Here is a 19,843-nt window from a genome sequence, read left to right as displayed (position 1 = left end):
TGGTAGAGATGAGTCCCGGGCCCCACTAATGACTACATCTGGGTGCTTTCTGCCACTCTGGGCTCTAGCCCATTCCTCGCTGCAGGTCACTGAGTTGGTTCTGTCAAGGAATAGCAATCCCCTGGTGCTACCTTCCAATTTGAGATAAGCGAATGTGGGCTGCAAGCAGCTGCAAGCAACATCTTGCCACAGGGAGGCCTGGACATCAGATAGGAAGAGCTCTATCAGGGCAGGGAGACAACAGGCCAGAGATGCTGTCAACCCCAGCGACGGGGGCGTAGTCTAGTGAGGTCACTAGGGTGAGAACTGGTCTGAGCTTGCTGTGTAACCTTACCCAAGTCATTTCCCTGCTCTGCGACCGTTTGACAGCAGCACCCTTAAAAAAAAGCTGGGGCGTGGCTTGGAGAGGCCTCGCCCCCAGATCCGCCCAGCCCTACATCGTGCGCGATGTCCGCAGACGCCGAGTGAGTGGCAGGGAGGTCATCGCCCTCCGACTCCCGGCATCCGACCCTCCACGCCAGGGGCGGGGCCTGTGGCCGCGCTCGACTCCCTACGCCCCGCCTCCACGGACGCCTCCTCGCGGACCGTCCGGCACGTCACGTGACGGGTCGGCGTCGCTGGCGGTTGCTGTCAGCTGATTCCCCGGGTTGGTGGCTGGGGCAGCCGCGGCGATGGACTTTCTTCTGGGGAATCCGTTCAGCTCTCCGGTGGGACAGCGCATCGGTGAGTCCCCGGAGCCCCGCCTAGCCCCGCCGCAGGGCCCCGCACCCGGTCTCGGTCCCCCGGGGCCCCTCCAGATCCCAAGCCACCCTCTGGAGGGAGGCTGGGAGGGGAACGAGGCTGGCGTGTCTCTCCCCGACCTGGCCCCGCCCAGCCTCCCGCCTACCTTGATTGACAAAAGCCATGGTCCATTAGGAAGGCTCGACTTGTGATGGATGCCTACGTCAGCCAATAGCTAAAGAGAGAGCGCGGGTCCGGGCGGCCGCGGCTCAGCCAATGTGTGGCTGCTGGGGTCGGTGAATCCAGGGAGAAAGTTTGGGGGTGGAAGGGGCTCCGTGGTTTTACCGTTTTGGGGCCCCGGCCTGTCTCCTTCGTCGCCTCCCCAGCCCGGGGCGTGGCGCCTAGGCTCTTGCCTACTCCCTCCTGGCTCGCCGCGCTCTCGGGACACGGATACCGGAGAAGGGCTATAAGTCCCTTCTCTCAGGACCAGGAGACCGGGGCTTGGCGTCTGGGCGGGCGACTTGTGGGGACGGGGCCAGGCAACCCTGCTACTCCCGGGGCCGGGCCAGACGCTGGCGAACCTGCCAGACCAGCAGCAGGTCGACCGCACGGTCGCAGACTCCTCGAGCTGGAAGTGATCTCAGGAACTACCTGGTTCCGCCTCCCTCGTTTCTCAGTGGACGGGTGGGCCAAGCACCCTGGCCGGAGGCACAGACTCACTGGGAGCCCAGGTCTCCTGGCTCTCCTGCCCCCTGTTGACGGGAGACTTACTAGCTCTGTGACGTTGCCTCCTCCCTGTAATTAGGGGTATATTAATGGTCCCTGCTTCCGTGGGGTTGTTGTGAAGGTTCAGCTCGTTAATAATTGTAAAGTACTTAGAACCGTGCCTGGCAGGTAGCCCTGCTATATAAAAGAAAGTGGTAAAATTTATCCGGATTGTCACTGAGATACCACCAAGTGAGGGTCAGGAATCCCTGGAAATAGCTGGGCGGAGGGTTTCATAGGTGCTCCTTGTTGTGCACCAACAGAGGGAAGAACCACAGGCCCTGGCCCAAACAGCTAACACTTCCCCAGGGGCATTCTGGATGTGCCTCCTCGAATTTGGAAACTGTGGCCAGTACTGTGAAATTCTTCCTTCATCCTCTTGATGGCCTTTAGCATTCAGTCCAGACTGGAAAAATTGGAACGTTTAGACATTCTTTCCTTTCTTACTGTCTTGGAAGCCAAACCTCACTTAACTGTCACCCCAGCTCTATGATGTAATCAGCACCATGGCTGTCTGTGGCCCTTCTGAGGTTTTGTAATCAAATTTGTCCAAGGGGGGTGGGGGGAAGTCCAGGATTTATTTACAGCCAGAAAGCTCCTGGACCAGAGAAGGGGAGGCTGCCCTCTGAGGAGCACCCTCCCGGCTCCTGGCCACGCACACCCCGCAATGAGTCATTGTTTTGGAGCTGAAAAGAGAAAACGGCTCTCCCCTCATCTTTATTTCTCCAACAACAGATACCACTCTTTCATCACATGCCAAGTTGGAGACTTCTTACTTCTTACCTTCAAAGTCAGCCGCATTTTCTGAACCTTTCTAGAAAAGCTCACCTGAGCTCTGGGCCTTAGTTTGTCAAAGAAAACAGCTTCTCTTCTTATCCTGAGGGTTGCCAGTCTGTCACAAGAAATACTCTGCCCAGAGAAAATGCTACTAAGTTATAATAGCTTAGAGCCCAAACCAAATTTTACTACTGAAGGGGTCCTTACACTGGGGGTCTTCTAACTCAGGGTTCTCCTCAGAATTCCCTGGAAGACTTGTTAAAGACAGATGGCTGGGCCCCACCCCCAGAGTTTCTGACTCTAGGTTCTGGAGTGAGCCCTAGAATATGCATTACTAACAAATTCCCAAGAGAGGCTAATGCCACTGGATTGGAAACCACATGTTGAAAAGCTCCATTCTAGCCCATCCCCTTCATTTTACACAGGAGGAGACTCTGACTCACCCAAGCCCCCAGGGAATTGGTAGTGAAGCTGTGATGAACTCCCCAGAACCCATGAAATCATGAAATTTGAACCAAAGCAAAGCTGAAGAGGCTCTAAAAGTAGAATTAAATGAAGAATAGCTGCCATTTGCATAAATGCCGTCAGTATTTTTTTTTTTAAAGGAGATGAGTCTTTTTTTTTTTTTTAAGATTTTATTTCAGAGAGTGAGAGAGAGAGCACAAGAGGGGGTAGGGTCAGAGGGAGCAGACTTCCTGCTGAGCAGGCAGCCCAACGTGGGACTCGATCCCAGGACCCTGGGATCATGACCTGAGCCGAAGGGCAGACGCTTAACCGACTGAGCCACCCAGGCGCCTTGCCTTCAGTAGTCCATATGTTTCTTTTAGAGAAAGAGATGGAAGGACTGCTGATTGGCTGTGATTATTGATGACCTAGTAGTTCTATAAGCTGTAGGAGTAAAAGAATCTCCAGGCTGCTGACTCCATCCCCTTTATTGCAAGTAGGGCTCTGTAGAGTTGGCCTCCCTGAGCACAGAGAGTTCCAGTGATGCTCATCAGGGGTGAGTGTCACTCAACTCACAAAGCCCACATCCTCCCACACACCCAAGCACCTTTCTGTTTGCTGCTCCCTCTCCCCGGCGTGCCTGCTCCAGTGTGCATCCTTCAAAGCTCAGGCACTGTCACCTCCTCCCTGAGGCCTTCCCTGACCCCTTTCCTGACCCCTTCAGATCCAGCCATTGCTTTCGTGCCTTTGCATCTCCCCCGCTCCTCAGGCTTCTTCACTCTCTGCCTTTGGGCCCTGAGCCTCCACTTCCTCCTGGCTGGAATGCTGGCTACAAGAGCATCCACCACCTCTCTGGGTGGTGGTGAGAATGAAGCAAGCCGCCCCCCAGCCTCCCTGGGAGTGCCTGGCACATTGTGAGTGTGCGGAAAACATTAGTTCTTGCTGTCCCCACCATTGTCTTTATTATTTCCACCATCGCACACTCACAGAGCACTGTCCCGTTCTGTTAGTACTTGTGCATGTGTGTCTCCCCAGCTAGACTAGACTTCCTGAGAGCCAGGACTGGACCCTGCTGGTCAGGACCCTCGGCACCTGGCATGGTCCCGGGCCCATAATAAGAGGGAAGAAAGGAGAAAAAGAAAGTAACATCCTGGGAGCAAATACCATGGGCCACGGACCATGCCTGGTTATTAATATTCACGGTGACGCTGCAAGGTTTTGCTATTTTTTCCATTTCACCAAAAGTAAGTGTGAGGGAACATATCATTTCACAGTTACTTGGGGTCGGGATCCAGACCCAGGTTTCTCTGGCTCAGAGCCCCTGTCCTCTCCTACCCCTCACCACGCTGTATCTGGCCGATCGGTACCTATTTGGAATTTACATTAGTCCAGCCCTCCACGTTCCACAGTTCACGTGAGTCCGTGCCACTGCCAGGTCACTCAGCCTTATCGTTCAGTAGGAGAGCTTCCCAAGTGCAGCAGCCTGTGGCCAGGTCATTAGTACGAGGTGGCATTGACACAGCTCTCTCCTTGCAAGGATTTCAGAACCCTTTCCAGTATCCTCTGAAGACAGATCCTAAGGGTTGTTTCATAGACAGATGTCAGAAGGCGACCCAAGAAGTGCATGGCCCGTTTCTGACTATCAGCCCAGCCCTGGCGCTTTGAGTCAGAGACCCGACTGACTCAGAAAGCACACTGCGCTCGACAGATGCTATCAACATGGGCAGTCCCCGAGGACCAGCTCCCAGGGCTTGGACTGGAGGTGGTGGCTGCTGGACATGACGGGAGAGCTCCGCGCCTAAGGCTGGGTCCTGGGATGGATGGGAGAGGGGAAGAAGTCAGGCAGAGCTGCCCTTGGGGATCCCCAAAGGCCAAGCCAGGGGAGCCACAGGAAGGAATCATAGAGGGGAGACCCCAGGTGTTAGTAGAGAGAACACCTCGGGCCTTCTGGAGGGCCATTTTGGGAGTGATGGAGCTGGACACTGGCCGCCCAAGCGATGTTGTCGAGGGAACGGCAAGCTGGGAGGCAGGAGACCTGGGCCCAGCTCCAGTTCTGCTCCTACCTATGGCACATGCCCCTCGCCTGTAGCCTGCCTGCAACGTGCTGCCGTTCTCCCTTTCCTTCCAGAGCACTGAGGAGGAGCAGCCAAGGGGACGGAGGAGGATGGGGAAGGGTGGGCCCCAGAGAGAGGAAAGGAACTAACGGCCTCGAGAGGAGTGGTAGAGTGACTCTGCGGACTCGGAGGGCAGAGAGCGATGTCACCAGAGGGGCTCTCAGGGTCAGCACACACAGCCCCAGCCCCTTGCCTCGGTGTTGCTTGTTCTCCACCACTGGAGGGGCACAGGTAGAGGCCGGAGGGCGGGGGGCTGTAAGGAGGATTCCCCCAGTGGCTGCCAAGAAGGACTAGACCAGGATTTGCAAACTTTTTGGAAGGATCCAGAAAGTAAATGTTTACGGCTTTGTGGGCCTGTGGACTCTGTTGTGACTGCTCAGCTCTGCCGCTCTACCAGAAAAGCAGCATAGACCGTGTGTAGGTGAATGGGCAAGACTGTGTTCCAGTCCAGTCCGACTGTTTGTGGGCAGTAAGATGTGAATTTCATATCATTTTCACATGTCATGAAATAATACTCTTTGGATTTGTTTTCAGCCGTTTAAAGATGTGAAAACCATTCTTAGCCTTTGGGCCATACAAAAGCAGACTTAACTGGCACGTGCGTTCATAGTTCGCCGCCCTGGATCAGACCAGCTGGCCAGATGCAGAATGATGGAAGGCAGTGTTCCTCAGAGTGGGGAACCCCACGTCACAGATGTCTGAGGATGCTCCAGCCCTGGGCCTCCCAAGTCTAAATCCCTCCTACTTCCCACAGTGTGCCCTTCGGGGTGTGGGGGGTGGAGGGCTCTTGTCATAAAGCTCTGGGTCCCTGCTTTCTCAGTGCTAGAACGAGCTGAGAACCCAAGTCTCTGTCTTGAGGACAACAGGGAATGATGTCTAGAAAGGGCTTTGGGTCAACTGGGGCTGCATAGTAAGGCATCCAGGATGAGCTCTTGAGTCACACCAGATGGTCTGAGTCCTGCTTCAGCCTCCATCAGCTTTGTTACCCTGGGGCGAGTCACATAACCTCCCTGTTCTTCAGTTTCACATCTGTAAAATAAGAATTTTTTACATGTATCACTTGTGGTTGCCATTTTGCTGTGTTGGGAGGTTGCTGTGTTGGGCAGCACACAGCCCAGGGCCTGCCAGGTAGTAAGTGTCCGTACCTGTTAGCGGCTGCAATTTCTTTACTGGTGTTACCCTCATTGCTGGGGCATAGTCTGAATTATGACAGAGCCAAGGTATCAACCCAGGGCTGTGGCTCTGGTGTTGGTCTTGCTGTCCCTGGCGAATGAGCAGTCACTGGCTGGTGGCAGCCACATTCATAGACAGGTCAGGTTTCAGGCTGTGGGGTGGATCCCATTCTTCCTTGGGAATTAAAGCCTTTGCCTGACCCTGCGGATAGAACTGGTGAATAGGTTTTGTTCCCTCACTGAGCTCAAAGAAATAAGAATAAAGTGCCGGATTTCCGCTCTTCTGGTTTTAGAAAAAACAAAAAACAAAACCTTCAGTGTCTTCTAATTAGCTTGGGACCATTGCCCCCCCGCCCCCCCCCCGCCGTGAGAAACAGGGATTCAGGACAAGTTAACTCTTTATACCTCCTTACCAAGGAGGTCTCTCTCTAGGCTAGCACTCTGCAGACTTCTGTCCCTCATGCACCACCTTTGTGGTTTATATCTGCCCTGTGCCACCTTTCATTTTATTTTCATAATGTTTTCCTTTTATTGGCTCGCCATTGTTAATATGACCTCATCCTGTGTGATTATATCCATGAAATCATGGAGGAATTCATGTTTGTTTTTCTCTTCCACGTTCAAGTAAAAACACAACTCCAACAATGTCCAAGTTTGCCCATGAGCCCACCTGATGTGATCCTGCGTAGCACCTTCTGGTCACTCCGATGACAGCAGTGTGAATAGGGTCAGAGCTTGGATCCTGCATCAGAAGATCTGGTGTCAGCACCAGCTCTGCCCTTTCCTGGCCCTTTCTGTGCCCCCCAGGCAAGTGACAAAACCTCTGAGAGAGACCCCTGCCTCCGCAAACGGGGAAGGTGGAGGAGGTGGAGGAGGGAAGGGAAGAGCCAGGGACAAGGGAGAGAGGAAAAGAGAACAGAGCCCTCCAGACTGCGTGAGGCTGAGACCCGCAGAATCTCAGAACAAACAGAGGTGTCCCCTGTTCAATGGGAACTTGTTGGCGTTGATGCAGTATAAACCCTGGGGTGGTTAACTTTATGTGTCAACTTGGCCGGGCCATGATATCCACAGATATTTGGTCAAACATTATTCTAGATGTTTCTGTGAAGGTATTTTTCAAATGAGATCAGTAGACTTTGAATAAAGCAGATGATTCTCCATAGTGTGGGTGTGCTTCGTCTGATTAAGTGACGGTTTTGATAGAAGAAAGGTGGCTTCCCCAAATGAGGGAATTCCACCAGCAGACAGCCTTTGGACTCGAGCCTGCTGGCCTGCCCTACAGACTTTGAACTTACCAAGCCTCCACACTCACAGGAGCCAATCCAATAAAATAAATTAATCTCAGCAGGTAAAGAGAGATGAGAGAAAGAAGGACTGAGGGAGGGGAGAGGGTGTCGTCAGTAACATCTTTTACACTCACAAGCTGGAGGAGGGAGAGAATGTCACAGGCACCTTGGCCAGCCACACCAAGCCTCTGCTTTCACGGCCTGGGCTCCTCTTACCTGGACAGTTTTACCAAACCCTCCTCCGTGTAACCGAAACTGTTCTTCTGTTAGCTACTATAGTTAGCTACATCAGCTCTAAAATTGTGGGTTGCAGAAGTAATGCCCTCCTAAGGTATTTTAGAGTTCCTCTTGTGGACTGTGGTTAGAGTGGCAGGAGAGAGGGAGCCAGGGTTTTGAGGAAGGATGGCTCAGCAACTTAGGAAACTGGTAGAACTTTCCATGCTGGGTCTGGAGAGACTTGTTCATTTGGAGTGTAGGCCTCAAGTCAGTTTGCTTGCTGAGAAAAAATGGCTTCTGCATGTATGTGACTTAAAAATCTAATTTGTATGGGGCGCCTGAGTGGCTCAGTTGGATAAGCGTCCTTCACTGGATCTCCGCTCCAGTCTTGCTCTCAGGGTCATGAGTTCAAGCCCCATGTTGGGCTCCATGCTGGATGTGGAGCCTACTTAAAAAAAATTTAAAAAATCCATTTTGTGGAGTGCTTGAAATTTTCAAACATATTTTTATTGACATTTTTGTAGTCGATAACATTTGTTTTCATGATCGCTGTGTGCTAGGATACAAAGCACTTGAAATGCATTCTCTCGTTTCCTCCTCACACAACCCTGGAAGGTGAATGTTTTCTTTATCCCCATTCTGCAGGGGACAAACTGAGGTACAGAGAGTTCAAGGAATTCATTTCAGGTTGGGGGCTCCTGGCTGGCTCAGTCGGTAGTGCATGCGATGCTTGATCTTGGGGTCATGAGTTCAAGCCCCATGTTAGGTGTAGAGTTTACTCAAATAAGTGAATAAATAATTTTTTTTTTTTAAGAAAGGGGAATTCATTCAGGGTCCCACAGCCAGTGAGTCGGGACTTAAAGTGGAATTTGTCTTTGTCCAGATCCCACTCTTCTAACTTTTTCGCCTCATTGCTTCCTCTTAGAATTGGAAGGAGGGTGCTGGGTTTCCCATTGAGTGAAAATGTCTGGGTCCATCTGGAATGATTTTGTTTGTAATGGCTCTTTCTGTAGTTCTCCCCCACCCCCATCATTAGCATATTGCTTTCATCCTCATGCTTGTCACCTGTCCCTGTGTGGCAGGAGGCGCAGGTGAAGGAGCCAGCTGCCCTACCCCTCTTATCAGGGGAGCAGAACCTTCCTCAGGAGCTGGCCAGACCTGCGTCATCAGCCACTTCTGGCTGCAGGGGAGACTGGAAGAGCTAAGTGCTGTGGCCAGTGGAGAATGAGTGCCTTTCACAAGGACAAATTCTGTAGGAGTCAGCTCCACAAGGTGGAATTAATAAATATCTCACGTAGTCACAGAGTGCGTTAATACAAATGCAGTATCCAGTGTGGGCAGGTGAGTGAGTTCCCATGCTGCATTTCCAGAAGGACTGCTGAGCGGGTCTGCTCCCCAGTGGGATCAGTCAGAATGGCAAGGCTCTAGAGATCGTGTCTAGGGTGGCATGGTTGCAGGGACTGAGGACGTTAGTGCAGAGGACAGATTAAGGGGGGACATGGCACTTTTTAAAAATATTCAAAGGAGGGGCGCCTCGGTGGCTCAGTCGGTTAAGCCACTGGCTTTTGATTTTGGCTCAGGTCGTGATCTTAGGGTCGTGAGATCGAGCCCCATGTTGGGCTCCTCGCAGAGGTTACTGGAGATTCTCCCTCTCCTTCCCTCTGCCCCTGCCCCTGCTCAAGCATGTGCACGCTCACTCTCTCTCTAAAACAAATAAATACATCTTTAAAAAAAATACTCGAAGGACTGCCAATTGGGAGAAAGATTAAGGTTCTACACAACATCTACTAAGGGACCAATGGAGGCCAAAGGGTGGGAGTATTTCATTTAAATTAAAGTGTTACAAAGGTTTATTATCCTGGTGTGTATGACCTCATCCTTCATTCAGTTAGTTACTCAGCAAACATGTACCACAGGTTTATCAGGGGCCAGGTCCCGTCTGATGTACCGAATTCCTGAGCCATAATAATCTCCACCCTTGAGCTCGCAGCCTAATGGGAGAGACAGAAACAAAGAAATCAATTCTGTAGTTATTTTAACAGCCCCACCAAGCAGAACTTAACAGTTGGGACCTGTGCAAAATGCTGTTGGCCCCAGGAGGGAAGGAGCAGGCCCTTTAGGCGGTCAGGGCAGGCTTCTCATGGTGACCTGACCTTGAGCTGGGCTTAGCAGCATGATTTAAGGTGGGGAGGCAGGGAGGAGCACATTCCTGGAAGGGGGACAAGCTCCCAGCACAGAGCCCTGAAGGAGCAGGACCCGGGGGTGTGGACAGAAGGCCTGAGTCGAGTCTCCACCCCAAGTCCTGCCTGCCAAGCCCTGGTGCAGCCCAGGATAGCTCAGGTCCCACAGCCGAGTTTGGTCTGAAGTTGCAGGGTTGGTTTGTTCAACAGTGTCTTTAAACACCCAGGGTGGGGCGCCTGGGTGGCTCAGTCGTTAAGCAACTGCCTTCAGCTCAGGTCATGATCCCAGGGTCCTGGGATCGAGCCCTGCATCGGGCTCCCTGCTCAGCGGGAAGCCTGCTTCTCCCTCTCCCACTCCCCCTGCTTGTGTTCCCTCTCTCGCTGTGTCTCTCTCTGTCAAATAAACAAAATCTTGTAAAAAAAAAAATAAATAAATAAATAAATAAATAAATACCAAGGTGTTTGTCCTGAGCTTGTCACCTCCTGGGCCCAAGCTGCAGGCACCACATTCCCTTGCTAGCCTCCCAGAAGAGAGGAAAAAAGGAGGAGGAGAAAAGGCTTTCTCCTCCCTGAGCTGTGCCTCTGTGTTCCAGAAGGGATGCCTCTCCCCGCCACTGGCCAGCAGACAGCCCTCTTCCCCCCAGGAACCAGAACAGGGTCTCTTGCCCACTTCTGGAGCAGGTGCTGCGAAGGGGACCGGAACTGGCACTCTGGGCGGGGCAGGGAGGACGGCTGCTGGGTAGACTGCACAGTGTCTGCCGCTGTGGGGCTTGGCACGGGTCCGTGCCCGCTTCGAGGACGGGCCATCCTGGGCTGCTGGCATAGTTCCCTCTACCTCAGCAGCCTCGCCTTTCTCCTCCGGCTGCCTCACGCCCCCTGGGATTTTCTCCCTCCCTCAGGTCACTTCTCCCCGGTGCCTGAGACTGACCTGCAAGCCCCTCTTCTCTCCTCTTCTTCCCAACATCCTCCATGACTCATCATTGATTCATTCATTCAGCAAATGCCATTCCTCTCCCAAAAACCTCCTCCCCCGATGCCTTGTGCTCTGTGCTCAGTTCAGACCTTTCCTATTCCCTCTGCAGGTGTTCACCCCTGCCTCCTGGCTCTCCAGCACCCTGAGCTGGCCTCAGTCACGTCACTCTGCTCTGAAAATGTTTGTCCAGCTGTCATCCCTGACCACTTTAGGACCAGGATTCTGTTCTTCATCTTTGCCTCTCTAGCACCTGCCACAGGGCTGGACGAATAATACGGCTCCGAGAATGTTGTGGGAGGGCAGAGAGGAGGATGCGAGGGAGATGGGCGGGAAGAAGGTGTACAGAAAGCAAGTAGAAGGGTGGGTGGGTGGGATAAGGGGCACTAGGCAGGGGATGGAGGCAGATGGTGGATGGGTAGGGAGCAGGGAAGCGAACAGAGGGCGGGTGTTACTTACAGCAAATTCCAAACATCGTATCATTTCACTCATAAATATTTCAGTGTATCTCTAAAAGGTAAGGAATCGGATTCTTATTTAAAAACAAACAAACAGGGCGCCTGGGTGGCTCAGTTGGTTAAGCGACTGCCTTCGGCTCAGGTCATGATCCTGGAGTCCCGGGATCGAGTCCCACGTCGGGCTCCCTGCTCAGCGGGGAGTCTGCTTCTCCCTCTGACCCTCTTCCCTCTCGTGCTCTCTGTCTCTCATTCTCTCTCTCTCAAATAAATAAATAAAATCTTTAAATAAATAAATAAATAAATAAAAACAAGCCTTAGCCACAGTACCAGTATATAAAAGTATATAAATGTTTTTTAAAATCCCCAAACAGTAAAGCCTAGAAGGAAGTCCCTGGAGGGATCACTGTGGTTCCTTTGAGTGACATGAGAGGGCGGTGTTTCTGATGGAAAGATGGTGTTCAGTAAATGTGGTCTAAACGGAACATGGCTGCGTACGCCCTTGCTGGGCTAAGGTCTCAAAGAAGGCCTATAGGAGCCAATCGAGCTGATCCGCCATGTCATTGTTTTCTTTATCATGGTCAGCTGACTCCTATTTGCATCTCTCTCCCCTGGGTCTGGAACCTGCCCTAGACTGGGTCGGAGCCTAGGGTGGGACCAGGTCTGCAGGCTGTCACTGGCCTTTAAGGCCATCCCTCACTGCTTACAAGCCACATTTCGTTGAACCTAAGACACCATGGAGAATGAAAAGAAAAAAAACTGGCACCTGAGCTCTGGCAGGTCATTGTTTGTAAGAGCCACCCCAATATGAGAGGGGTTCAAAGTGGAAAGGGGGAGGGGAGCTTACAATCTGAGAAACAGTGTGTGGCATCGGGGCAGGTGGGGCGGGGAGGGAGGGGGCAGGTACTCAGAGCGGAACCAGAGCATCAAAGCAGTCTGAGGGCTGTTGGCCTTCCACAAACACTGAACGAGCCTCTACTCTCTGTCCCAGCAGAGGTAAGGCCCTGGTGAGAGAGAGAGGCCCCCGAGAGCTCAGGGCCTGCCCTAGTTGGGTAGAGACGTCCTTGAAGGGCCCGAGCAGAGTGAGAGGCGCAGGGGTTCAGAGCCACACGCTCCTGCACTTGCGGGTAGTGGACCTCAGCTGCCCCCCTCCATGGTAGGGACGGAGTGGGGGGAGGTGACCCGAGAGGAGGTCTACTGAGCAGCTTGGACAAGCAGACAGTCAGCGAATGCCAGTCATTTTGCCACTGTTCCTCCCAATGTTACTGTCACCGTGCGGAATGACAGTACAGGTCACAGTGACACAGTCCGCCCAGTTGGCAGATACACTGAGGAGCTGGCACTGGGGTGAGGGCCTTAAAAGATGAGCCGGGATTAGCCGGCTCATTTCCTTCCCTGAGTCGGCACATGCGCTCCCCACTACGTTCTGTACCCCCTGAACACACTGTTTGTTGTCGTCCAGGCACAGAAGGTAGTGGTAACAGTATAGATTTGGTAACCAGACCTCGCTGAGTCTGAATCTCTTGCTCTGCAGTGTGTGAGCTGTGTGACTGTGGGCAAGGTACGGACCTCTCTGTGCTCCTCAGTTATTCATCCTCTTTCTTAAGGGTGTGGTGAGGGGTCAGTGCGAAGTGCTGAGTCCCATAGTTGGTGCTTACTGTCGGGTGAGTACACTGGGGGCGGGGGTTGTCATCATCATCTGTGATGCCGGCGCCAAGCAAAGGGAAGAAAGGCATGCCGGGCAGGAGCCCAGAGGCATGCAAGAACAAGGCCCCAGAGGGAGGGGAGGACAGCCAGCTGTGGCCGAGGTCAGTCCCACATGTCCCTCTCCGCCCTGCAGAGTTCAGGTTTTTGACCCTCAGCCAGTTGAGGGGGTGAAGGGACAATTTTTAGATGGAAGAAAGTACTAGTTGGATTTATGTTTGAAGAGAAGAGTGTGGAGATGACATCCAGGCCCGCAGGAGGTGACAGGGCCTGACTGAGAGCCGCCACAGTGATGACAGAACTGGGGACAACTCAGAGATGCGTTGACCAGCTGGAATTCACAGACTTGGTGGCTGTTTGGACATGCAGGGTGGTGGGGAGAAGGCTCTAGGCTGCTGCCCCCACGGCTGACGTGGGAGCAGATGGTCAGTGGGGTTTGAGTGCATGGTGTGGAGCACCTGAAGACGTGGACTTCTCCAAAGCAGTGGAAGGAGCCGAGAAGGCCACTGCCCTCCAGCTGTTCAGACCCCCCCCCCCCAAGAATGAGCAGGCTGGGACCAGGGGCCTGGAGCTGGCACGTCTTTGGGGGCCACTTTTGCCTGCTCTCAGCCTGGGTCACAGTCACGGTAATTAGCAATTACTCAGGACTGCTCTTTACCTGAAAAGTCGCAGCGCCTGTGAGGCAAGCCATCTTATCTCCGTTTCACAGAGAAGAGAAGAGAGACTGAGTGGGCCTGTGGTCCCCAAGTTAGGACAAGGGGCTAGACTCATCCCACTCCAAAGCCTCTGCCACTGGGCCTGCCACCGCACCAGGCAGACTCCCTGGAGCCTTCCGGAAAGGTGGTGTCTGCACCCCGCCTGACACAGAGAGGACAGGCAGACGGCGGGGGGGGCGTGATCCATGGCCACAGGACTACCAGCCCCAGACAGCAGCCCTGCAGCCTGAACCCAGGGGGCGGGGGGGTGCGGGGGAGTGCAGGGCCTGGCTGCCTCAGGAGCTAGGGACTAGAGCAGAGTAGCTGCCCGGGACCTTGGGAGGTTACAACCCACAGCCCAGAGGGCAGGAAGCCGGTTATCATTCTCCTGGAACTGGTGACCAGTGCCAGTGTTTTTCTCCTTCCTTTCCAAAATCACAAAGCTAAGTTACTTCTGTGGTTCCAAACAAAAACAAAACAGATGTCCCCAGATTCCTGTGCTCCAGGTCCTCCTGCACCCGCCCGATTCCCGGCCGCGGCCTTCCTCTGGCTTGTAAATGCCCCAGCTGCCCCTTACCAGCCCGCTTGCCTTTCCAGAATGCCCTGAATCCCTTCTAAAACCATAAGGATCCTCCCCCAGGAGAAGTGAGGTGCCCCTCCTTTTCAGGGGTCACTGGGACGGTCCAGTTGAGGAAGCATCAAAAGGCCTGCTGCTGGAGCCAGGGATCCGGGAGGAGGGGGCAGGAGGACACTTCTGGGATGGCAGAGCTCCCTGGCCCCTGGTGACCACTGTGTGACCTCCCCGCGTCCCCATTCCCTCACCACTTCGATGACGGCCGTGATGCACACCGCACGGGGTTGGGAGGATTCAGCTGTGTCCGCGTGTCAGCAGCTCACCGGCGCTTGGTCTGTAACGGGTGTGAGTGCACTGCTGCTGAGGACGGGCACGTGGGCCGGGCCGAGGGCTGGGGAGCCTTCGGAGCACTGGGGGCATGGGAGGAGCAGGGTCACTTCCAGGGTGCAGAAAGTTCAGTCTGGGGCAGCAGGGGGCGTGGAGGGGGAGGAGCGAGGCCGGATTAGCGGAGGCAGTGGCCTGGGGGGAAGAGGCCAGGCTGAGGCAGCCGGCAAGGCGGCAAGGCGAGAAGGATCAGGTAGGGTGGAGAGTCAGGAGCTGGAGGTGGCCGAACATTGTGGCCGGAAGTCTGGCCCATGTGACTGGGGGTCGCCGAGGTGTGGTTTCTGAAGGAGCAGCAGGTCCCGCATGTTTGATTAGCACTGTCCGTCCCCCCCCCCCCGACCGTCCAAAATGGAGTGTGGCTCCCTCTGCCCAGAGGGGCACTTGTCCAGCTCTCTCTAGTTCGTCCCACGTGGCTAAGTGTGTGAGTCCCCAAGGGTGGGGAGTGTGACAAAAAGAAGCCCCACTCAGGACATCACTGTGGGATAAAGGAGCCCAGCTTTCAACCCTTTTAAAGGAAGCCTTCTTCCTCCCTTCCCGCAGCCATAGTCTAGGGAGAAAAGCACCCTGCCCTGCTGCTGGGTCCCTCCCTGGACGCCCCAGCTGCCGGGCTTGTGCCCTGAGCTCCCCTAGCATCCATCTGTCCGCAGGACCTAAGGCGGAACTGAGGTCAGGCCAGTTTCAAAACTGACATCACAGAAGCCACAGTTTTCGGGAGCTGACCGCCAGCCCAGCCCAGGCATTGTCCCGCAGGACGGGCCCTGCCTGGTCATGGGGCCTGGGCTCAGAGGACGCCTCAGCCCCTCTGGGCACCAGTTATGCAGCAAGTGAGGGGGCAGCTGTCGGTGTGAACAGAGCGAGGGGGCCTACCGTGTGGGATGTCTGTACAGTCACGTGGGATAACGAGCTGCACGTGCCTGGTCCCGCAGGTGCTGCTGGTATACGACAGATGGCCGGCAGGGACACTGTGCCGGCAGGGCCAGGTGTGGGAGCCAGAGGAGAGGGCTGTGATGGTGGGGGACGTGGATAGCGCCCAGGGTCAGGACACCAAGGGTCTTACTCCCTGAACCTTAAAACATTGACCAGCCCTGGCTAGTCCCAGAGTCCTAACTAAGGTACAGCGCATGCCAGCCAGGGGTAATTTGTGTGGTAGAATGTCGGCCCCAAAAAGCGGGGGACCAGACTGTCTTTGTGCTGTGGTAGAGCTTATTTAATGGGGCACCTGGGTGGCTCAGTCAGCTAAGCATCTGACTCTTGATCTCAGCTCAGGTCTGATCTCAGGGTTGTGAGTTCAAGCCCCACGTGGGGCTCCACACTGGGCTTAGAGCCTACTTGGAGTGACCCTGGCCTTGACGGCCTCGAAAATGTTGTAGCTGTCTCCAGCCTGGAAATCCTATTCTGATTCGGCCCAACCTGACCGAGGTAGAGGTCATGACTGTACAGCACTGTGAGCGCACTAAGTGCCACTGGGTGGTACACTTCCAAATGGCTAATTGTATGAGATGCGACCTTCACCTCAATGTAAAAATAAAAGAACCGCCTTACCTAGCACGTGTGTTTTGGCAAGAACATGCAGATGGCCATGTACTGTACGATTCCACATAATGAGGCCCCTAGGGAGTCAGAATTGCAAAGACAGTGTAGTGCTGGGGCGCGTGGGTGGCTCAGTGGGTTGAGCGTCTGTCTTCGGCTCAGGTCATGATCCCGGGGTCCTGGGATCGAGCCCTGCATCGGGCTCCCTGCTCAGTGGGGAGCCTGCTTCTCCCTCTCCCTCTGCTGTGCTCTGTCAGATAAATAAATCTTAAAAAAAAAAAAAAAAAGACGGTGTAGTGGTAGTTACCCAGGGCTGCGGGAGGGGGGGATGGGGAGGGGAGATGGGGAGGGGGAGCTGCAGACTTAGAAGATGAAGAGGGTGGTGGGCATGGTTGCACAGCACTGAGTATATTTGATGCCACTGAACTGTACACTGAAAAATGGTTGAGATGGCAAATATTAGGTGCATTTTAACACAATTTAAAAAGTAAAAATAATACAGAGATAAAGTACAGCCTAAAAACACATTAAATGACAAAACAAGACAAGGTAGGTAGCCGTTTGCGCACTGCCTGGCCCTTCCTTCTTGGGTGCCCAGAAAGCATCCATCGTCTTCCTCCTCCCTGGCTCCTTCCTGCCCTGGCCCCGCACCACGCGCCTGCACACAGCTAAGTTTGTCCGCCTGGGCACCCCCACACTGTGACTTGTGGTTTCTCCTCCACAGAGAAGGCGACAGATGGCTCCCTGCAGAGCGAGGACTGGGCCCTCAACATGGAGATCTGCGACATCATCAACGAGACGGAGGAAGGGTGAGGCCCGCAGGGGAGGCTGGGGGTGGGGGACCCAGCCTGCCCTCCGCCACGGAGCAGTCCCATCCCACCCCGCTGTGGTGCTCAGGTAGACCCCACTGGTGGTACTTGGTGCCAGGAGGCCTACAGACATTGTCTGAGTCCCACCCTAGGCAACAGTGTGGCATTTTAGGTATTTGGGAACCAAGATTCCACGCAGCCCTGTCATGAGTTAGACGAAAGAGAGATGCCCCAGAAGGCTGCCAGCCCATGCGTGTGTCTCACCGGCAGCCTGACCAACTGGACCTTTTAGAATGTCACCTGGGCGACATCCTCCTGTGACAAGGCCAGCTGGCAGCCCCGGCACTGGGACATGACCCCAAGCACCGTTCTGCATTCTGTGAGCTGGAATGGGCAGGGGGACTCCCAGCCTTCTCTGTGAGCAAGAATAGACTTTTCATTTCCTTAAGATTTGGGTCAGGGGACACTGAGAAGGCAGTGACAGTAAAGCAGAACTGAGAGCCCATCAGCATTAGCCTTTGCTGAACATTTCCCGTATGCAGGTCACACCAGGGCACGTGCTGTGGAGGAGGCATCGTGGCCCTGGGCTCTTGGTCTCTGACTAGCTGTCACTGACCAGCTGTGTGACCTTGGGCAAGGCACCATACCTCCCTGGGTCTATATCCTCAGACATAAAGCTCTTTTAGATTCTTCCAGCAATAAGCCCAAGGTCCTAAGGGGAGCAGAGAGGCAAAGCAGGGTCACTGTCCTTCTCAGGAAAACCCAGGAAGGGTGGGATGTGGTGTGAAGGCCACGGTGATCGGGGAAAGACTGTCTGACAAGGCCTTTGTTCCGGAAAACCAGAATCAACAGCCAGAGCAGACCTCACTTCCATCTCCATTTCTCACTGGGATAATCCAGTTGGCCTGCGAGGTCCCCCTCAGCCTGGTAGTGCTTTGTGGGGAGAGGGGCACCTAAGCCGGGACCTCTGATTCCCAATGCCATGCCCTTTCTCTGGGCCACGGTATGAGAGGCGGGGACAAGTCCTTTTAGGGAGCTGAAGTGGCCACAGGCGAGGAGTCCTGAGGGTGAGGAAGGGCCCTAGGGCATTGGGTTGCAAACTGCGCTCACACTTCCGGGACAGGGGCCCACCGGTCAGGGACCGCAATGCATGTCCTGTCTGTCACAGCCTTGATAGGCCTCCATGGCGCCTCCCCACCTTGCCTGCCGCCTTCACTCATGTTGGGGGACCCGTATCAGGGTCCCTGCCTTTCCTCACCTGCCCCTTGAGGGGGTCAGCACCGAACAGACAGATGCCTGGCAGACAGCAGGACAGGCCCCAGGGGCCACTGACCAGCCTAGGAAATGTTGCTTATGCTCCTGTGGGTGGAGAGTGCTCCTCTGGGGAGGCAGAGTGTCAAAAGGGGATCCCATCCCCGCCTTCCGGGAGGCGGCTTCTTTAGCCAGGCAGCCCCGGGTGGGTGCCGTGCGGGTGCCGTGTGGGTGCACACCAGGGAAATGGGGGACTGGGAAAGAGTCGTGCGTAAGGCAGATTTTATCTGTGCCTTCACCAGGTAGACGTGGAAGTCGGGGGCCACAAAGGCTTTTAGGACAGAGCCGTCGGGGCAACATTGATTTCACCTGTACAGTGCTGAAGGGCAGGATGCAGGGGCAAGGCGGTACGGGCAGCAGGTGGGGCGGGGGGAGCAGGCGGCCACCAGGGCCTTCAGGGTTCCCCCTGCGCCTAGGTATATCCACCCTCCCTACCGTGACCACTGGGCCTCTTCAGCCTCTCCCTCTCCCTCTGCCTCCCCGCACGGCCTCCATTCAGTCCCTCCCTGCTCTGCCTGAACCCCTTCCCCTGCTCCCCGCAGCTGGCTCCATCTCGTCCTTCACACCCAGCTGTGATACCACCTCCTCAGAGAGGACTGCCCTGAGCCGCCCTCCCCGACCCCCACTCACTCCGACTGCAGGCCCCTCTTCTTTCCCACGTTGATGTGGGTCTCCCGGGAACGCGTCGCCCCGCACGGTGCCGGCACGTGTGGCTACTTAGCCAAGTAGAAGGATGGGTGGAGAGAGGAAGTGGCCAGGATGGGGCGTTGGGACTCTATGTTGGCAGCTGACTGGTCCTTAAACCTCAGTATGTACAGGGCGCCCCTGGGGGCCTCCCTGAGAGCTTGCTTCAGAGGTCTAGGGTGGGAGCCCAGGGTTTTGCATTTTTAACACATCCTCACACTTCCCCCCAAGGGGATTCTGGTGCAGGGCGCCCATGGTCCACACAGAGAATCTCTGCCAAGTATTTATGATCTACTGAGGACTTTGGTGCAAGCAGTTTGTGTTGTGATTAGAACTCGTGTGTTCAACAGGAAACAGGACACAGGGAAGACAGATAAGTAAAAGCCATCCCTGTGTTCCAGTGCCTCCTGATCTCAGGTAGGCAGCCCCGCATATTGGATAAGAAGGTTCCATTCCTCAGGCCATCCTTCCTTTTGTCCTTCTGCCCAGTCCCAAAGATGCCTTCCGAGCAGTGAAGAAGAGAATCGTAGGGAATAAGAACTTCCACGAGGTGATGCTGGCTCTCACGGTGAGTGCCCCATCCATCCATCTGTCCATCCATGGTAGAACCACACGTCCCCCAGGCCCAGCAGGACTCCAGCCACCCTGCGGCTCCTCTTCCAAGGGCTGGGAAGGAAAGGTCTGTGGGCAGAGCGCTGTCCTGTCTACAGTGCCGGCAGACACGGAGCGGCAAGAGAGGCCATTTGGAAAAATTCTCTCCAGCCCGCGGGCATGGGGAGCAGACGCACTGAGGCCCACATCCCTCCAGAACCAGATACGGAGAGCTTGCGCCGGAGGACCTGCCAGGTGACACAGAAGCTCAGTGAAGCCAGGCGTTGGGGGGGGGGGGGGGCAGAAAGCCTGGCAGGCCACACTGGGTGCTGCTGACTGGCACTTGGTGCCCTGAGAAATGAACATAAAGCAAATGCCAGCGGCTGAGGACAAGCCAGGCGAGAGTGGGCATCCTGGCTGCCGGAGGGGCTTGGCTGGGGTGGAGACGAGAGCAGGGCTTAC

General features: G+C 54.9%; 1 protein-coding gene across 3 annotated transcripts in view; it reads left to right on the top strand.

Moving 5' to 3' along the window:
* Positions 1 to 403: 403 nt before the first annotated feature.
* TOM1 (target of myb1 membrane trafficking protein) overlaps positions 404 to 19,843 on the top strand; it is a 39,040-nt gene continuing 19,600 nt past the window's right edge. The window contains exons 1-3 of one of the 3 annotated variants that reach the window (XM_027594846.2): positions 404 to 723; positions 16,711 to 16,795; positions 19,280 to 19,358. In XM_027594846.2, the coding sequence (XP_027450647.2) occupies positions 672 to 723; positions 16,711 to 16,795; positions 19,280 to 19,358 (216 nt within the window). In that variant the 5' untranslated portion in view covers positions 404 to 671. The other 2 variants (XM_027594847.2, XM_027594848.2) reach the window with 2 other exon arrangements.

This window comes from Zalophus californianus, chromosome 9 (assembly GCF_009762305.2).
Source record: "Zalophus californianus isolate mZalCal1 chromosome 9, mZalCal1.pri.v2, whole genome shotgun sequence".
Classification (NCBI taxonomy): domain Eukaryota; kingdom Metazoa; phylum Chordata; class Mammalia; order Carnivora; family Otariidae; genus Zalophus; species Zalophus californianus.
The sequence above is the reverse complement of the archived record's forward strand: the minus strand, read 5'-3'. Positions and strand labels throughout refer to the sequence as shown.